The sequence below is a fragment of the Staurois parvus genome, unplaced genomic scaffold, assembly GCF_062004578.1.
Source record: "Staurois parvus isolate SC_StPar_1 unplaced genomic scaffold, SC_StPar_1.0 ptg000251l, whole genome shotgun sequence".
Classification (NCBI taxonomy): Eukaryota; Metazoa; Chordata; class Amphibia; order Anura; family Ranidae; genus Staurois; species Staurois parvus.
Genome location: NW_028318047.1, coordinates 4,482,551 through 4,501,892, shown reverse-complemented (window position 1 = coordinate 4,501,892; position 19,342 = coordinate 4,482,551). Strand labels below are relative to the sequence as shown.

At 40.0% G+C, this 19,342-nt stretch overlaps 1 protein-coding gene across 8 annotated transcripts in view; it reads left to right on the top strand.

Annotated features, from left to right (window-relative positions):
- Nucleotides 1-19,342, top strand: part of NCKAP1 (NCK associated protein 1) — a 190,854-nt gene that overhangs the window by 61,779 nt on the left and 109,733 nt on the right. For 4 of the 8 annotated variants that reach the window (XM_089680847.1, XM_089680844.1, XM_089680851.1 and 1 more), the window contains 4 exons: nucleotides 3,693-3,779; nucleotides 8,456-8,512; nucleotides 13,327-13,469; nucleotides 18,146-18,236. In XM_089680847.1, the coding sequence (XP_089536973.1) occupies nucleotides 3,693-3,779; nucleotides 8,456-8,512; nucleotides 13,327-13,469; nucleotides 18,146-18,236 (378 nt within the window). Of the gene's footprint in view, nucleotides 1-3,686; nucleotides 3,780-8,455; nucleotides 8,513-13,326; nucleotides 13,470-18,145; nucleotides 18,237-19,342 lie in introns of all 8 variants that reach the window. The other 4 variants (XM_089680845.1, XM_089680843.1, XM_089680849.1 and 1 more) reach the window with 1 other exon arrangement.

Below are 19,342 nucleotides of genomic sequence, written 5' to 3'. Positions count from 1 at the left end.
GAATATTTAACAGCCCAGTCAGAAATGACAAATACCAGTCGTCGTCCACCCCCCCCCCGTTCACAATAAAATGACGTATGAGTGTATAGAGCAGCCTTACTTTTCAACACAGATGAGCCCTTGAAATAATTTTCCAGTCCCAGGGAACCCCTGCTAAAAAAAAATACTATATCTAAAACTCATGAAGAAGAATGTCCTTAACACTTGTGGCCATTGGGGAGAATTCTCCCTTTACAGATAGCTAAAAAGACCAATGATGTCCGTGGGAAAGGTGAAATTACTCAAGGAACCCCTAAAAAAACCTGTGGAGGAACCCTAGTTGAAAAACCCTGTTTATAGAGAAAAGCATTGGTTTTGAAGCTTCCCATAGCTACCAATCTGTAATTAACATTCATCTTAGGGGGCAGACTGGTGAATTCTAAAATCTGCATGACTTTTGTTGTTCACCAGTGGTTGTCTTACCCTTCTGATTAAAGCAGTAGTAAACTGCCAAAAATAATTTGCAAAGAAGTCCCCCTGAAAAATAATAGCTTAATGTGCTAGTATGCAATTCATACGAGCACATTATGAAAGACTTGCCTTAGAACAAAGCCTTCCAGTGGCACGCTATCACTGCTGACTGGGCTGCCATGCTCACCCTGTCTTCCTTCTGGGTTCACAGGCTCTGGCAGCTTGATTGGCCGATCCAAACTGATCACATGGTCGCGGCACGGAGCTCTGAAGGATCGGCACGGGCATGCTGTTCTTTCCAGAGCGCATGTGCTTCTGACGTCAGTGACTGCAGGGACACTTAACATCTCCTAAACGGTTCATGTTTAGGAGATATTCCTTGTGCCTACAGGTAAGCTTTATTATCCTCTTATCTGTAGGTACAAGTGTCCAGTGGGAGATTAATCCCACTTTAAGTTTGATGGTGTTTGCTTTTATGGTACCAGAGTAGTCGTTTCTATAAAGATTGTTCAAGACATGAACAAATGGACACCAAGGACATGTGCTGTGTTACATGTGGTTCACCCAACCCAACAGGGGATGTGGAAATGCAATATAGATCAATCGCACAATCTGCCTTCATTGCACTGTGCACCCATCTGTCATGCGTTCCTCTGCAAAGTGCTAATTATAGGAATCTCCATAGAGAGCATGGTGTACATCCTATATGCTTGCTGTTTAAAATTGCTTTGTGGTCTTATTAGTGTTCTTTTATGTGCAATTATTTCATCTGTAGTAAGAAATTGGAAATAGATTTTCATTAAAGTTTTATAAGTTGACTTTCATCGTTATGTTACAAAAAAAAAAAAAATGGTTATGCCCTTTTTCCTTTCTTTTCCTTTCGTAGAAAGTTCCAGGGGAAGAAGAAAGACATGCTTTATATATTTGTAGGTTATTATATATGTGGTTATTTCCCATTTAAACAGATACAAAGCAAAGATGTGAACTTTTCTAGCTCATGAAAGATGTGTCCATACAAAATAGATACAACCCCAATTCCAAAAAAGTTGAGATGCTGTGTAAATGCTGCTTAAAAACAGATTGCAATGATCTACAAATTTCATAAACCCGTGCCTTTATTCAAAATAGAAACATGTCAGATTGTTTAAACCGAAATTTTTGTTGCGATTTAAAAAAATAAATTTATGAACAAAAGAGAAGTCTGATTTTGCCAGTAACTCATCTCGTAAAGTAAGCGGTACTAACCAGAAAGAATTGGAAAAGAACATTCTGCAGCTAATTTAGGTTTATTAATATCAGGTCAGTAATATAATTGAGCACCTTAGAGAGTCTGAGTGTCTCGGAAGTAAAGATGGGCAGAGGTACACCAATCTGTGAAAAGTTGCATTTAAAATTTGTTTGCAATTTAAATTGAGGATTATTATGAAATTGTTAAAGACTTTACAGTATATAATATCAAAAGATTCTGGGAATCTGGAAAATCTTTGTGTGCAAGGGACAAGGCAGAAACACAATATTGGCTGATCTTCAGGCCCTCAGAGGGAACTGCAGGCATGATTCTGTGGTAGACATCACTGCATGGGCTCAGGATTTCTTCTAAAAATCATTATCTGTGAACACTATTTACCGTGCTGTCCAAAAATGCAAAGAAGAAGCCATATCTGAACATGATCCAGACATGCCACCGTTATCTTCTCAGGGGGAAAGCTCATTTTAAAATGATCTGTTGCTAAATGGAAAACTGTTTTGTGGTCAGACGAATCAAAATTTCACATTTTCTGGCAGCCATGGGGGCCACATCCTTCGGACTAAAGAGGAGATGGACCTTCTGACTTATCAGAATGGTATTGGGGTACAATAGTACAAATTGAATGGGCAGCTTGCACATCTGGGAAAAGTACCATCAATGCTGAAAGGTATATCCAGGTTTTAGAGCAGAATATGCTCCCATCCAGATGACGACAGATATCATGGAAGGCCTTGCATATTTCAGCAGGATAATGCTAAACCACATACAGCATCTACGACAACAGCATAGCTTCATCATAGGAGAGTCAGGGTGCTTAACTGGCCTGTCTGCGGTCTAGACCTTTCACCAATTAAAAATATTTGGTGCATCTGGAAACAAAAAAGTAAAACAAAGATGACACAGGACTGTTAAGCAGAATTAGACAACATTTCCCTCCCAAAACTCCAGTAACTGGTCTCCTCAGTTCCCAGATGCATACTAAGTGTTAAAAAGAACTACTACAATGTTTTTGAGGCATGGTGCTGCCATCAATTTAAAAAATATTTAATTTTTTTCCTAAAATGTTGGTGGTTTGTATTGTGCAGGAGCTCTCATGTCCGTCCAAGTTGCTCTAGCTCAGATTTCTCCAGCTAAAGCTGAAAACTGCTGACACTCCCCCCTTTATGGTAAAATGGATTGGGGAGATCTTTACTCTGGACTGGGCTGGGATGATAGGCCAGCAATTGGCCTTTTTCTTGTGCTTACATAGTAGTTTTCGGTAGACATAATAATGGAAATGTGTTTAGTAAAGCATGTTTTGCAGTCTGTATGCTGGGATTTAATCCAATATGATTTTACAGAATCCGTTGCTTCTGATAAAACATTACATAAAATTCCGTTCAGCTTTCATAAAATTATCTCCTTGCTTTGCTTAAGTGTGCATCATTGTGTTCATACTACTCTATGACTATATCTTAACGTTCTAATATCTTTCTAATATCTATCTCTGCCTTGCTCATTACTCTTCTGTGTCTAACAAGTGTTTTTGCTTAATTTTCTTTTTAGTTTTGTTGCCATTTTTTGTATTGTGACTTTATCTAGACCGTTTTTACTGTATATTATGTTATGTATCTACATTTATTTTGCATGCGTGACGTGGCTTTGCCTGGATATTCTGTTTGGTAAGTTCAGAATTTTAAGTGTCCTTTGCTTCTACAACTAAGACTGTTGTCTTGCTTTCTCTCTCTTTTAACATCTACAATGTCCCTTTGTGGACTGCTTTATCTCTCTCATTTTCTGCTTTTAACACATTGCTGTATAGTTTATAAGTGTGGCATATTTATACATTGTTTGCTAGTAGGGAGGTAAGTACACTCATCAAGAGTTCAGGGCATGCGTAAACTTCAGGAAGGCATCAAAATCACTGAGATATCAGGAGTGTTTTTCTTATTTTAGGATGGTTTACAATGTTGAATTGTCTAAGATAGTGTGTCTAAACTCTTCACAGCAACAGCTTGCACAGCTCCAAAAAGAGAAGTCTGAGATCCTGAAAAATTTGGCACTTTACTACTTCACATTTGTGGATGTTATGGAATTTAAGGTGAGCATTCTATTTTTGTTTTTATCTTTCCTGAATTATTGTGATTGTGTCCTAAATTGTCCTTGCACAATGATGTTGTTAATGCTAGGTATACAGTAAAAATACATTTTCTCATCTGTGCGAATGGTGCCACTGCAGGACCCGCACAAATACCTGCAGCTGCACCACCCACACAGGAATGCGGGACCCACAGGCAGGTGCCAATAATTCTAATGGCATGCCGACCGCAGTGGAAAATCACAATCATACTGGGAACCTCGGTTCCCATGAGGGCTGTGACTTCCAAAGTAGTGCAGGGACTTCTTCCCTGCGTGTCCCGGGGCACTGGAGTCCATTCAAATGAATGAGATCTCACGTCCATGCAAGTTGCAGCCCACACAACCCCACAGATTTGAACCAGGGCTTAGACAAATGTCCCCTTACCAACCTTGTAGCATCAGTTTGGACAAGGGCTTTTTTTTTTTGTTCCACTGTGTTCCTGTACAGAAAGCCAGGTAAAGACTTTGATACGTTTGTTGTGGAGGAACTCTAGTTATGTGCACTGATGGCTCAGCCCTTCTTGAACACCTCATAAATGTGTGGAGGGCAGGGGTCCGCAAATCTTTGTCCATATAAGCCTATAACAATGATCATATGGAAGAGCCAAGAAACAAGTGGCATCTACAGTGTGCCTGTCAACAGTAGGCACATAGGAATGCAGAATCAAAGGTTTCCTTCAGCTACAGAGAGGAGTCTGAAATGACGACGTCCCACGGTTTACTGTAGTAAAACCTTCTAAGTACCGCTAATACACCTGTATTTCAAAGTGCAGATGGAGACTATTCTGAAGCTTTTTGCAGCCATAACTCTCCTTGATACCGTGTTTCCCCAAAAATAAGACACTGTCAAAAAAACACGCTAGGTCTTATTTTTTTAAATGTCCAGGTGTGGACAGTGGGTGCAGAGGTGAGCTGCAGGCAGTTGTGGATGAGGGTTACTATGGAGAGGTCCGGTTGATGACAGTTGTGAGCTGCAGTCAGGTGTTGCAGAGGTGACTTGACAGGTGAGTTTCAGACAGGGTGCAGATATGAGCCACAGACGGGTGAAGGAGTGAGTTGCAGACGGGGAATGCAGAGGTGAGCTGTGGCCAGGGGGTGCAGAGCTGAGCTGTGGCTGGGGGGTGCAAAGGTGGGCTGCCTCACAGCCGCAGCTCACCTATGCACCCTGTCTGCAACTCACCTGACTCAATTTACCGCTGCAACACCTGACTGCAGCTCACCTTGGCACATCCCCCTGTCCCCCTCCACTGCCTTCATAAGGTTAGCTAGCTTTGCAAAACACAGCTGTCAGCAGCCGGCCCCTCTCTATAGTAACTCCCGTTTCGGGTCCTATCTTCCCACACAGTGCACCAAGCGCACTTACTCACCGCTCAGCCTCTTCCTCACTGGCCGGTGATCACCCCTGGGGCATCGGCTTCCATGCATTAGGCCCCTAAACCCGCAGATATCTGTTCCTTCCCTGTCCCACAGTGAGTACAGAGGTAGGGAGGTTCTGTGAGAGCGGATGGTGATGTCACTTCAGCCGCACCTCTGTGTTTATAAGAGACAGTAGATATGGGTGTGCGCAGGGCCAGTGCCGGAGGAGGCGGAATGGCGTTCCGCCATGTTCCAGCTGAAAAAGAACCCTAATCACAACTAGGTCTTATTTTCGGGGTAGGTCTTATACTTTAGCAATTCCCAAAAATAACACTAGGTCTTATTTTTGGGGAAACAGGGTAGTTATTTGACCTAAGTTCTGTCCCACTCACTATAATATTGCTAGCTTTGTTTTGTCTTGAAGCCCCTAAAGAGGTGTTTATAGTTTGTCTAAGCTATTGCTAATAAGACACTCCTAAAACTGTCACATAACAAAGATGTCAGGAGTGCGTGGGAAAAAAATTAAGTCATTAACAGGTCTGTGCTCTGAAGATTGTCTGTATGCTTTTTCATTTACTAAATACTTTGATCATAGGTCCTTTTGAATGATTGGTCTGAGCAATATATTAAAGTGGTTTTAAAAGCAAAAGGGTTTTTACCTTAAAGTGATACTAAACACACACTGTTTAATTTACAGTATCCCTTTATATTTGTGTATGTGGTTGATTGCACTGTACTTATTTAATTAAAAAAAAAATAAGTACCTTTTTCCTAATCAGTATACAGCTGTCACATGTCCCAGCTCTTTCCCAGCCTGTCTGTAGGGAAACAAAAGCAGGAGAAGCTTCTAGTCTTCTGCTGCTGGTCACATGTTCAAAATATAAAAAAAAGCCTTTGGTAAAACCAAAGTAAAACTAAATATCAATAAACTGTTTTAAACTGGCATACAAATATATTTGAAATCAAATATGTCACATGCCTCCAACCTGTGTCTTGGAATAAGAGGGAGGTTATTTCTTCATTAATCTACATGTCATATCCCACCCCCATAGTGTTTAGCTGGTTAGTGGGTATGGAGGAGGAAGGAGGGAGTGGACTGTCATTTACTACTGTGTATACTCCTACATGCATGACTATAGGCACATGGACTGCTCAGATGTGATTGGGAGGAAATTCTCAGCATAGAAAGTCACTGAAAACTAAGCATGTGCAGAGTTCTCTACAGCTGCAAAATTACTAGCTGAATTGGACATGAACAGAACGTGGAGATAGAGAACAGCAGGATCAACTAGATTTTTTGCAGAATACAGAAAATAAATGTAATAGTGACTGAGTATGAACAGCATGTAATACAGCATTTATTGATAGATTTGTTTTTTTTGTTGTTTTTTTTGATGTGAGTTTAGTGACACTTAAATGCTCCTAAACCCAGACCCTGCATTCACTATATCTGGTCTCCCATAGTACACAGAACATGGAAATGTAATTATTTTAGTAAATATAAACTGCTAAATACCTTTTATTATCAGAAGTTAGAGCAGCCTTGTGGCTTCTATCAGTGTTCAGCCAAGCACTAGCTAAGGCTTGTAGGAGGAGTTTTCTTTCTACTCTAGGAGGATGTAGAACCCCTGACCTCTGTCTGACCGGTGCTGATTTGCCCTGTGCTGATCACATGCACTCTCCCAAGAAAAAAAAACCTTTAGCAATACACACCAAACTGAACATGTTTAAAATGCCTACGGTTCAGTCTGTGTTATCAGGAGATAAGAGATGGTCGCTTGAACAAGGGGAGGAACAGAGCAATCAGGATCAAACTGCCTTTTTACACAATGCAGATGATTAACCCCTTAGATCCCACAGTAAGTATAACAAGCATGCTTTACTGCATATACAGACTGATTTTACTTTTGTTGTTTTAGTAACACTTGAAATGCGTTCTCTGCAGCTCCTCCCGCAGCTTCTCTTAACCCCTTTGTGACGGTGCCTCCCAGCCCTGATGCTGATGGGGGTTTAGGGTCATGTGACCGCCGTGATTAGCTGTCGCTGCAGTCACATGATTGGAAAGGTTCCGATCGCAAGGAGATATTGGGACCTTTCCGTGAGGACGCATACATGTGCTGGGAGTGCAAATATGCTGCCGCTCAGTGTCGAGGCCCAGCCGCGGAGAGGCTACATATTTGCGTACGCTTGACATGAAGAGGTTAAATACCCACCTAAGCTCGATCTCACTCCAGCACTGTCTGTGTCTGCAACTGCTCCTCTTGGCTTTTACAGGCTTGCCTGAGAGCAGCAGGATCCATTGGCTCCTGCTGCTGTCAGTCAAAATCTGTGAGCAAAGAGTGGGGGGGGCGGGGCTGAGCCAGGCTGTATGTCTCAATAGATGCAAACAGCTCGGCTTGGGATTGAGCCCACGAGTGACTCCCATTAGGAAGCAGCTATCTTTGATGGGCACTCGGTGGTGGGAGGACCCAGGAGCATTGGCAGGGGACCTGAAAAGAGGAGAATCGGGGCTGCTCTGTTTAAAACCATTGCACAGTGCAGGTAAATATGATATGTTTGTTATTTAAAAAAACAAAACCCTGAAGCGTTCATATCACTTTAAATTTGCAGGCATCTGTTGTGGCTGGGTTAAGGAAATTGAATAGACAGAGAAATGTCATAACCCCCTAAAGCCAACCAAAGCCCAGTCCCCAGAGCTAAAGATGTTCAAAGGGTCAGTTCACTTTTACCAAAAACAGCCTATGCAGATAAGGGATGTATGTAGATAAAAACAAGATGTGCAGTTTTAACCAAAGTTGAATAATGCCCTTGCTATAGGGGTAGGCTATGTACCTACCTTCTGAAGCCTGACTGGAAAACTCCTAGAATTCTGCTAAGAGATGCCTAGCTGTTACTGTTCACCTCCTCCTATACAGTGATGTGTTTATATGGGGGGGATCGTGGGATCAGTACCTCCCTGTGCGCATGATATTTTAGTTTTCCTCTGGAAGCCTACACAGAATCCATCATGGTAAAGGGACTCCACATGATTGGTAATAGTTTTTATATAGCTTGTCCAAATCTCTGAAAGGCTTCTATTAATGTGTCAGCACTATTCTGAAACAAAATACCATTTGCCAATCATTCAACTCATGCAATTTGAACATACAGTTCTGCTGAGAAGCTTTTTGTTTGTCTCTGACTGGGAGGCCTTTGTGTTCTGCAGGGTGGCTTTCCATTGTACCACTGAATGGTTTGGATTTCTAGCTATTGATAGATTCTATATATGTGTTCTATTTGCAGGATCATGTATGTGAGCTGCTTAACACTATTGATGTTTGTCAAGTTTTCTTTGATATTGTAAGTATATAAAGCTGAAATGTTTATTTCCTTGTTTTAGAAAAAAATAACTGCTCAGTTTTAGTATATTTTGTCAGTGGAAAAATATCATCAAACTGCATGTTTTCCTTGGTGAGTCCACCATGGTATGTAGCTGTGTAATGATGAAAAATTTTAGCTAGGGAAAATATTAGAGCGACATTGCTCAAGCTGTGAGATTGATCATTAAGGCGGCAGGGCTCCCAGGGTTGTTTAGAATGGAAGCGATCTATAAAACACACAAGCTGCGTGTCATTTTTCACATGCATGTGAGCTTAAGCCTGCATTCAGGCCTGAGCAAGAGCATATTCCTGTGACTTTGAAGCAATTGTTTGGCCATTTTTCAGGTATGTTACACGTGTTTTACAAACTTTTTGTATGTGTGTCCTGCTTCCCGGAGTGTTACCTGGGCAAGGGAAGGATATCAGTTCTTCTTGTGTAAGATGTGCGTGAAAATGTATGTATCACACGTTTATAAACACTCCCATTGAAGTCTATGGGACCAAAAATGCCTGAACATAATCAAATAAAAAAGTTAATGTACTTTTTTGAGCATCTCCGCTTACAAGTGTGAATAGGGACAATTAGAATGGTTTCTGTGTAGTCAGGCATAGGGAAATGAGCAGAATGGGGATTCAGGAAAAATGTTTAGCAAAATCCGCTGTGGGTAGAACAGTTCTATAGTGTGTACCTACCATGCAGCTTTGGAAGATCACTAACTGCAAGTGAAATGCTGTCTGCTTTAAGTGTGAGCTGTCACTTCTCCCTCTTGTGGAAATGACAATTTGTACTTTCCTCACGTTGGTTAAGGGCCAGTTCACGCTGTATGCCATGACATATGGTTTACCATATGGTAAAACGTCTGTCACCGCAGGGACACACCGGAAACAATTGTTTCCTGTGTGTCCCATACACACTGCAATGCAGCCTAGCGACATGCCGCTGTATTTTACACAGCACACTGGTCCGAATCGCACTGTAATGTCAAGCAGTGTAGCGCATCATGCCACCCGACATTGCAGTGAACGAATTGTACCTTTTGTACACTTCAAAAAAAGCAAGTACAAAACAAAAATAAGAGAATGGTGCGGTGCACTGAATCGTGCACAACACTGCCCGCTAGCTAGCCGCCAACCCAGAGTGACCAGAGTGCTGAATTGTTCTGGCTGCTCTGTTATTTCTTGGCTGACAAGTGTGAATGTGCCCTAAAAGAAACTTGGCCTCTAAGAAATGTAGGAGCTCACCATTTAGGAAATGTGATTCATCTCTGGGTTCTATGAACCCATTTGCTGACCTGGAACAAACATGCAGATTGGCAAAGTCAGATCTCCTGTTCTACATACTCCTTTAATGGGTCCGTACTTTAGAGAGTGTTGAATGAAATTGCACAATCCCAATGCACACGTTCATGGCTTTGTGTAAGTGGGTGCTGCAGTGACTATCAGCTGGAACCGAGAAGAATCGGAGGAAAAGAATGTCACCAGCATACTGTGGATCTCCAGTATGTGCCCAAAGCTTTAATAAGCATTCACATAGTTTCAGGGGGTCATGTGATATCCTATGCCTGATGAAGTGTCCTGTGAGACTCCTAAACATTGCTCTTGCTGTAACTCAGTGATTGCTCATTAAAGCTTTGGACCCATACTATAGATCCTTGGTGTGCTGGTGATATTCCTCTCCTCAGAGTGTACTGATTCACTGAAATGGCATGACAACTAGACAACTAGCTCTTTCAGAAGGAGGGGAGCAACAATGGCATGACCTTTCATTTTTGCTGTGTAGAGTCAGCAATGACTGCCATGTAGGGCACTTAATTTCTGTGTCTGGAGCTGGTACAGTGCCATGAAAAAGTATTCATACCTCTTGAAATTTTCCACATTTTGTCATATTACAACCGAAAATGTAAATGTATTTTATGTGATTGACCAACACAATGTGGCGCATAATTGTGAAGTGGAAGGAAAATGATAAATGGTTTTCAAAATGTATTACAAATATCTGAAAAGTGTGGCATGCGTTTGTATTCAGCCCCCTTTACTCTGATACCCCTAACTAAAACCTAGTGGAACCACCTGTGTGTAATTTTAATCTCAGTATAAATACAGCTGTTCTGTGAAGTCCTCAGAGCTTTGTTAGAGAACATTAGTGAACAAACAGCATCACGAAGGCCCATGAGCACACCAGACTGATCAGGGGGAAAGTTGTGGTGAAGTTTAAAGCAGGGTTAGGTTATAAAAAAAAATAAAAATAAAAATTATCGCAAGCATTGAACATCTCACGGAGCACTGTTCAATCCATCATCTGAAAATGGAAAGAGTATGGCACAACTGCAAACCTACCAAGACATGGCAGTCCACCTAAACTGACAGGCTGGGCAAGGTTAGCATTAATCAGAGAAGCAGCCAAGAGGCCCATGGTAACTCTGGAGGAGCTGCAGAAATCCACAGCTCAGGTAGGAGAATCTGTCCACAGGACAACTATAAGTCGTGCACTCCACAGATCTGGCATTTATGGAAGAGTGGCAAGAAGAAAGCCCTTGTGGAAAGAAAGCCTTAAGAAGTCCTGTTTTGCGTGAAGCCATGTTGGGGACACCAAAAACATGTATAAGAAGGTGCTCTGGTCAGATGAGACCAAAATGTAACTTTTTTGCCTAAAAGCAAAATGCAGTGTGGCGGAAAATGAACACTGCACATCACCTTGAACACACCATTCCCCACTGTGAAACGTGGTGGCAACATCATGGTCATAGTTGATGGGAAGATGGATGGAGGGCAATACAGGGCAATCTTAGAAGAAATATGTGTGAGTGTAGCCTGCGCAGAGGACTAATCAATTAGACTGTCTGCTGCTAGCAAAACCACAAATGTGTAATGGTGAACAGATGTGTAAGTACAAACATAAAGAATTACTGCGCTGCCTCTACTGAAAAATAATAAACTCCCTTACTACATATAGGGTGCCCACAAATGTGCACACACTACAATGCCCTATGGGCTGACAATATTATCCCTCCTACCCAGTGACTAAATGGGGAACCAATATTTATACTCCGTGTGCTCAAACACCAATTGTGCTATAAAATGAATATTAACAAATATACAATACCATCAAACCATATGTACAGTGAACTTAAATGCAAAAGACAATAAGTACGTATATTAAAGTCTCAATCAATGTGCAAGCATATAAAAGTTCCAATGTGGAAAAAAATCCCCATCCACATCCAGTGTGAATACTAGGTGATACCATAGTTAATCTTCTTATCCTTCGCAATCCTCTATGTGAAGTGCTCCAATTAGTGACCCCCCTCCAGAGCCCCACTCACGACAAATAATTGACCAACCTGGATGGTAGGTCAGATAGCGCATTGGGTGTTGCAGCACTCTCCTGCAGTAAGTTGGCTGTCTGTGTGATGTTTGTTGTCTTATAAATTACAATATCCCTACAATCTTGATACCTCTTTACGCTGGTAACGGACTCCATATGTGACAACACCTCCAGATCAGTCGCTTGTGAAAAACTCCTCCAGAACATCCACAGTACTCCACCACAGTAAAAACATCAAAGGGGAACTTTCATAGCGTAACACCTTATTTATTAGGTAAAAAAAACCCTTAAAATTGCACTTGCATAAAAAACGTGTATGGCAATTTAAATCCCAGCACAAAGTAATTCCTTCTCAAAAGACAAGTGTAGCGTTATCAGGCCCCGTCATACGCATTTCGTCATACATCATCAGGAGTGTGGCTAGAGCACCCCACTTGATGTCCATATATACCACAAGAAGTCTATGTATGTATAGTTTGATGGTATTGTATATTTGCTAATATTCATTTTATAGCACAATTGGTGTTTGAGCACATCGAGTATAAATATAGGTTCCCTATTTAGTCACTGAGTAGGAGGGATAATATTGTCAGCCCATAGGGCATTGTAGTGTGTGCACATTTGTGGGGACCCTATATGTAGTAGGGGAGTTTATTTATAATTTTTTCAGTAGAGGCAGCTCAGCAATTTTTTATGTTTTTAATCTTAGAAGAAAATCTGTTAGAATCTGCAAAAGACTTGAGACTGGGGCAGAGTTCACCTTCCAGCAGAACAACGACCCTAAAATTATAGCCAGAGCTACAATGGAATGGTTTAGATCAAAGCATGTTCATGTGTTTGGGTCTGGACTTTGACTGGGCCATTCAAATACAATTGAGAATCTGAGGCAAGACTTGACAATTGCTGTTCAGACGCTCTCCATCCAATCTGATAGAGCTTGAGCTATTTTGCAAAGAAGAATGGGCAAAGTGTCACTCTCTAGATGTGAAGAGCTAATAGAGACATCCCCAAAAAAGACTTGCAGCTGTAATTGCAGCGAAAGGTGGTTCTACAAAGTACTGACTCAGGGGGCTGAGTACAAATACATGCCACACTTTTCACATTTATTTGTAAAAAATGTTGAAAACCATTTATCATTTTCCATTCACCTCACAATTGTATGCCACTTTGTGTTGGTCTATCACATAAAATCCCAATAAAATACATTTACATTTTTGGTTGTAATAGGTTAAAATGTGGAAAATTTCAAGAGGTATGAATACTTTTTCAAGGCACTGTAGCTGTATTGAAACCATAAGACTAGACACTTTTTTGTATATGAAGTGAGCGATCCCCTACTTCTTATGTAGAAAGAGAACTGTTAAACTGTACCACCTTCTCCCTTCACTACTTTTCATCATTTCTAATTTTTCAGCATGTAGTATAATCTGTTTTTGTGCTAAAGGTTAAAAATTGTGTTATTTCTGCAGACTGTCAATTTTGATTTAACCAAGAACTACTTAGACCTGATAGTAACCTATACTACACTCATGATCATGCTTTCTCGCATTGAAGAGCGGAAAGCAATTATAGGACTATACAACTACTCTCATGAAATGACTCATGGTGCCAGGTATGTACTTTGTTCAATAAATGTAAAATGTAATTTTGCTTCTGTGAATTCTCAATTTGTTACCTGTAGAAAATGTGATTATTGGGGGGATTGTTACTTTTGGTAACCTATGTTTTTAAAGTCTATCTATAGCCAACATTTTTTTCTTTTTTAAATTTTGAATTGAATTTAGAATAGTTATCTTGCCATGTTTGTCACATTGGCATGATTGTCTGTCACATCGAGTCTTGTAGACACTGTGGGACGTGAGAGTCTCTAAACCATAAGAGAAGTCCTGTTAGACATTCCGGGCGTTGCCATTTGGAGGATTTGCCCTCTATTCTGCTGACAACTCCAATTTTGTATTTCCCATCATATTCAGACTTGGTGACAATGATCACCAGAGCAGATTGGTTGAATCTCTTAAGTAGGGACACAGACCATTAAAAGAAAAGTGTATCTAAAGTTTTCAACCTTAGATACACTTTAAAGGATGAGATCACCTTTCGGAACATGTTAACTGTTCCATGTGCCCCCTGCTGCAGCTCTCCCCCAAACACCCCCTGGGCCTGGGATCTTCTCCCCGCACCTGCTGTCACAATTTGAAAAAAACATGGCTATGTGCGGCTCCTCCCACGTGTCCACGACATTGATTCAGAGTTCATGTGATTGAATGCCTAAAAGTACCATCGGCGTTTAGAATTAATGGATTCCCCCATCCACAGTCAAGGGGCATGGAGGAATCTTCACTATGCTATTCTGACAGCGGCGACTCTTCAACTGTCCGAGTACAGTGTTCAGCGCTGCAGCCGCTGCATATTTTCAAACATTCTCATTCAAAAGAAGTGTGATCATTAGACAGACTTCTCTTAAGCAGAAAAGGCAGTAGATGGATCAAAATGTGGCCAGTTTGACCAGCCCTTCTTCTTTTTTTTTTCTTTCTTCTTTTTAATATATATATATATATATATATATATATATATATATATATATATATATATATATATATATATATATATATATATATATATATATATATATATATATAATCTCTTTTATTAATTTTTTTTTTTTTATTAAATTTCCAATAAAATCATCATTATACCAATACAATTCACATATACACATTTCCACATGAATTAACCTATTCCCTTCCCACCATCCTTCCACCCCCAGTATTCACTTACCCCTATCCATATACCATATTCTTTACTTCTAGTTTCTTCTATATTTTTCTGTCTATATCTATGTCCCTTCTATCATACATCCACTCTCTCTTTCCTTCACTCAACCCCCCACAGCTACTCGATCTTACACTCTCTAAGCTTTTCACCTTTATACTCCTACCACTTCCACATAGCTTTTAGATATTTTAAAGGCAAACCATCTACTCCACGTTTTTTAAAATTTTTCCATTTTATCCTCCTCCATATGGTATTACTCCTCCATCCTGTTTATATATTCAACTCTATTTATCCAATCTTTTATGTTTGGGGCTCTGGGGCTTGCCAGAACTTGGGGATACGACCCTTAGCCGCACTAATTAGATGATATAATACACTATTTTTATATAGTTTCACTGAAATCTCAGAATTATGAAATAAACACACCCACGGGTCCTTCTGTATGGTGATCCCTAGTATCTCCTGAATATATTGGATTATTTTCTGCCAATACTTCTGTATTTTAGGACATTTCTTGTATGTGGCATTGTTTCCTTATTCCCACACCCCCTCCAACATAAAGGTGAGACATCTAATCGTTGTTTATGTGCCACACTTGGTGTAATATACCATCTCGCCAAACATTTATAGTTAATTTCGACTGTGCTCATATTTGACACCATGTGTTAAATTAAATATTTTATTTTTTTGTTGCTCATTCAAATCTGTTCCCAGCTCCTTTTCCCATTTCTCTAAGAACAAAGGAGGATCTGGTCCATCCATATCAATAATGGTCTTATAAATCCTGGAGGTAGCATGTTTTTGAACTATGTTTAAACTTAGCAGTTTTTCAAATGGATACAAATCCTCCAGTGTCCTCAGTGGTTGTAGGAGCGCTACAACAAAATGTCCTAATTGATAATACCGCCACTCCTCTAATGTGAAAAATAAATCTTTTCCTCTTTATATCTTGGAAAGTGTACAATTTCCCCTTATCCACTGTGTCCTTCAAACGTGCATTTCTGTCTTTAATCCATTTCCTGGGAATATTATCCTTCCCTGGAGGGAAATACTCCGATCCCACCAGAGGAATTATTATTGAATTATATTTCCAATTCTTTTGCTTGTGTATTGTATCCCAAACTCTTAAAACTTTCCTTGTCAAAGAACTAGTATTTACATCCTTTATTCGAAAGTTATTTGGTATCCAAATAATCTTTAATTGTGTCTTACTCAAAATCCCTTCCATGTTTACCTTGTGAAATCTATATCTAATCTACAATTTGTGATATCTCCGAAAAATATTTCCTGAGATTATGCAGGTTTAATCCCCCATTCCCTTTATCCCTACACAAAACCTCATATTTAATTCTTTGTTTCTTATTTTGCCCATATAAACCTAAGTATCTTCTTTTTTTTTTTTTTTTTTTTTTTATTATCATCCTGAAGAAAGACCCTGGTATATGTACTGGGAGCATATGAAACTTATACAAGATTTTTGGTACTATCACCATCTTTACCAAGTTTATACCACCTAAGAGGCCCCTCCCTTTTAAATGTCTCCCCAACTCATCTTTTATTTAATTTATTAGTGGGATATACTTTGCCTGTTATAGGCCTTTTATTTAAGGTGTTAACTTTATTCCTAGATAACCTAATTCCCTTTCCCTCCATGTAAATGAAATTTTTTTTTTTGTAGGGTCTGCTTCTCTATTTTTAAGACCTTGATATTCAGTATCGCAGGGCATTTCCTTGGGTGCATTAAATGCCCGGACTTGTAGAGCTTCAGAGAGTACTTTCTGCATACTCATTCTTCTACAGGAGCCTCAATGTTCACTTTAGGACCAGTTCACACCACAGTACTGTGCTTTTTTTCTGCATCAAAAACATATATAAAGTATGTTACATGGGTTTCAATGGTATAGTTCACACCAGTGCAGTCTGTTTCAGTGCATTTCCGTTCCAGAAAAAAAAAGTACAGCATGCTACTTTTTTTTCCTGTACAGAACTTGGCTCCTCCCATGATCCTCTTCTGGTCACATGCACATCTGGGCTAGATGGAGTATAGAAGGCTGTATCTGGACACTGATAGGCTCATATGGATGGTTCAAGATAATCCTTTCAATTGACAACTGACATCCGAATAAAGTTTTAAGAAAAAATTTCCCAGGTGTCAACGAAGGTCTACATAGTGTCCAAAATTGTCCCTTGCTTTCCCGCTCTATCAGCAGTGGATGTACCCAATAACACCTTCTCTTGCAGGCATTCAGTCTCAGTAGTGCAATGGCCATAACCATGAATAAGCTTTGCAGTGCAGACATTTTCTCTACACAGCAGCACACAGCATGCAAAGGACACTTCCTAGAGATAAACAGGAAGTGATGTGACAGGAAAGTGACCCACAAGTATTATCTTGATGGAAATAAAGACTTTGCATTTAAAATGACCCAAAAAAGGAGGAAAAAAAAATCTGAAATGCATTAAAACAAAGCATATGCAGAAATGCATTCAAAACAGATCTGGAGGACGTTTTTGTGGTGTGATCTGGCCCTTAAAGACTTATTCTTTTTGTCCCCTCCATTGACCTAATAAATACCACCTTGCCCTTCTTAGATGTATACGTATTGTGATCTGACGCCCACAGCCTTCTTTGTTGACATCTAGCACTGCAATTCCTGTCTGCTGCCTGTGCAGCATGATTCCTCAAGATGAATAAAGGGGTTGTCTCTCTAGCTGGAAGACTAAGACAAGGCCCTTAAAAGTATATGGCCAGGGGGAGGGGATATATCCTGCTGGATGTTACCAAACATAGGAGGCCATGGTGTTGGATCTCCGCAAGTATCCATCCATGGAGTGAAAGAGTGGGATCTATTAGGTCAGCGTAAAACAGCAAAAATAATAAGCTTACTTTTGTCTTAAAATGCTCTTACCTCTTTATTATGATGTAAGTGGCCACACTGTTGATTGATTTTGGCAAAAGCGCTGGATTAAGCTGGAAATACACATCAAAATTTTGCAGGTTCAGGCGGAACTTGTCAGACTTTTGTATGGGTGTAGCCCTGTCTGTTCAATAGAATCCGGTTGTTAGACCAGCTTCTGTCAAACGGTCCTGCTGGAACACCAGCATTCGGCCAAAAAACTCTGCATGTATACTCTGCTTTAGGCAGACCTAGGCAATATCCTACTTTATGTGAAAAAAGGTGTAGAATTTTTTTGTGATGTTAATAAGCGTGCTGGGCTCTTCACAATATTTTTTAAACAAAGGTGCAGTTGCCCTTTAAGGTTATTTACTACAATAAGCTAAAGGAGGAATTCTGATGCTATTTATTGATGCCCAGAAATCCAGCACCCAGGAGTTCTTTTAAAGGTTTCTCTGTTTTATAAAGACAGTTATGTATGATCCAAAATTGGCCAGCAAATTTGTTGTTTTGTTTAAAGTTGCCCCATCTTGATCTAAGAGTTAGTTAATGATGTTAGGCTGACGTACGCTCAAGTCATAAATTGTGACCATTGGTGCAACTTTCTCATTACCAGTGATCGGGAATATCCTCGGCTTGGACAGATGATTGTAGATTATGAAAATCCTTTAAAAAAGATGATGGAAGAATTTGTACCCCATAGTAAGGTAATGCCACTGCTTTTCTTTAATAACTCGTATATTACTTTCTGTCTATATATGAAAGCAGTAGTAAAACAAAAAAAGATTTTTCCTGCAAGGTAATGTCGTAATGTGCTAGTATGCATTGTGTATTAACACATTATATAAGACTTGCCTAAGAACAAAGCCCTAGCACGGTGCGCTGTCACTGCTGCAGAGGCCTCCATCTTTACCCAATCTTCATTCCAGGTTCCTGAGCTGCGGCTACTTGAATGGCCGAAAGCGCGATGACTTCACTCCCGGGTATGCGTTCCTTCAGAGCGCATTCGCCGATGATGTTGCCGGTTGCCACTCACTAGAATATTTCCTAAATGGTGCACATTTTACCTACAGGTAAACTTTATTATAAGCTTACTTGTAGATAAAAGTATAAAATGAGTTTACTACCACTTGAAGTAGGAATAGATACTGTGCACTTTGTCCAGAAGCCTAAAGCAGGGAGAGAGACACAGTAAAGGGCTTTACAGATGGTGCTTTTTTTTTTTTCTCAAAATTATGGGGCACTGCAATGAAAGCTATAGTAAGCAAACTGCAATTTTGTTTATAGCATTGCTCATTTGTGGAAAGGAGGGTATGCTGCACCTAAATATAGAGTCCGTTCTCCAACTTGCATACATCAGTTTTCAGACTTTCTCTTTTTCAAGTCTTTAAAGCAATGACCTCTTATGATTTAGGGCTGAACAAGAAATTAGCTCTTAAAGGGAAACTATAATGCATTTTGGGTTACTTGTATTTACATTTTATAGGTTTTGATGTTTTTATTAATCTGTTTTTTAATATATTCTATATGCAGTCATTGTTTACAAATAAAACTTTAATAAAGGTTTCCCAGAGCATTATGATTTACCTAAAGCAGCCTTTTTCAACACAAAGGAATGCTTGAAATAACTTTCTGGTCTTGGGGAACCCCGGATAATACTTACATTATCTATAACTCATGAAACATCAGTGTGATGGTCAGTGGGAAGAATGCTCTTTACAGTTGTCATTGAGAAGCATTAGCTCCTTACGGATTGCTATTAAGATCAGTGGTGTCAGTGGCATCTTATCTGAATGGCAGAAATTGCTCAAGG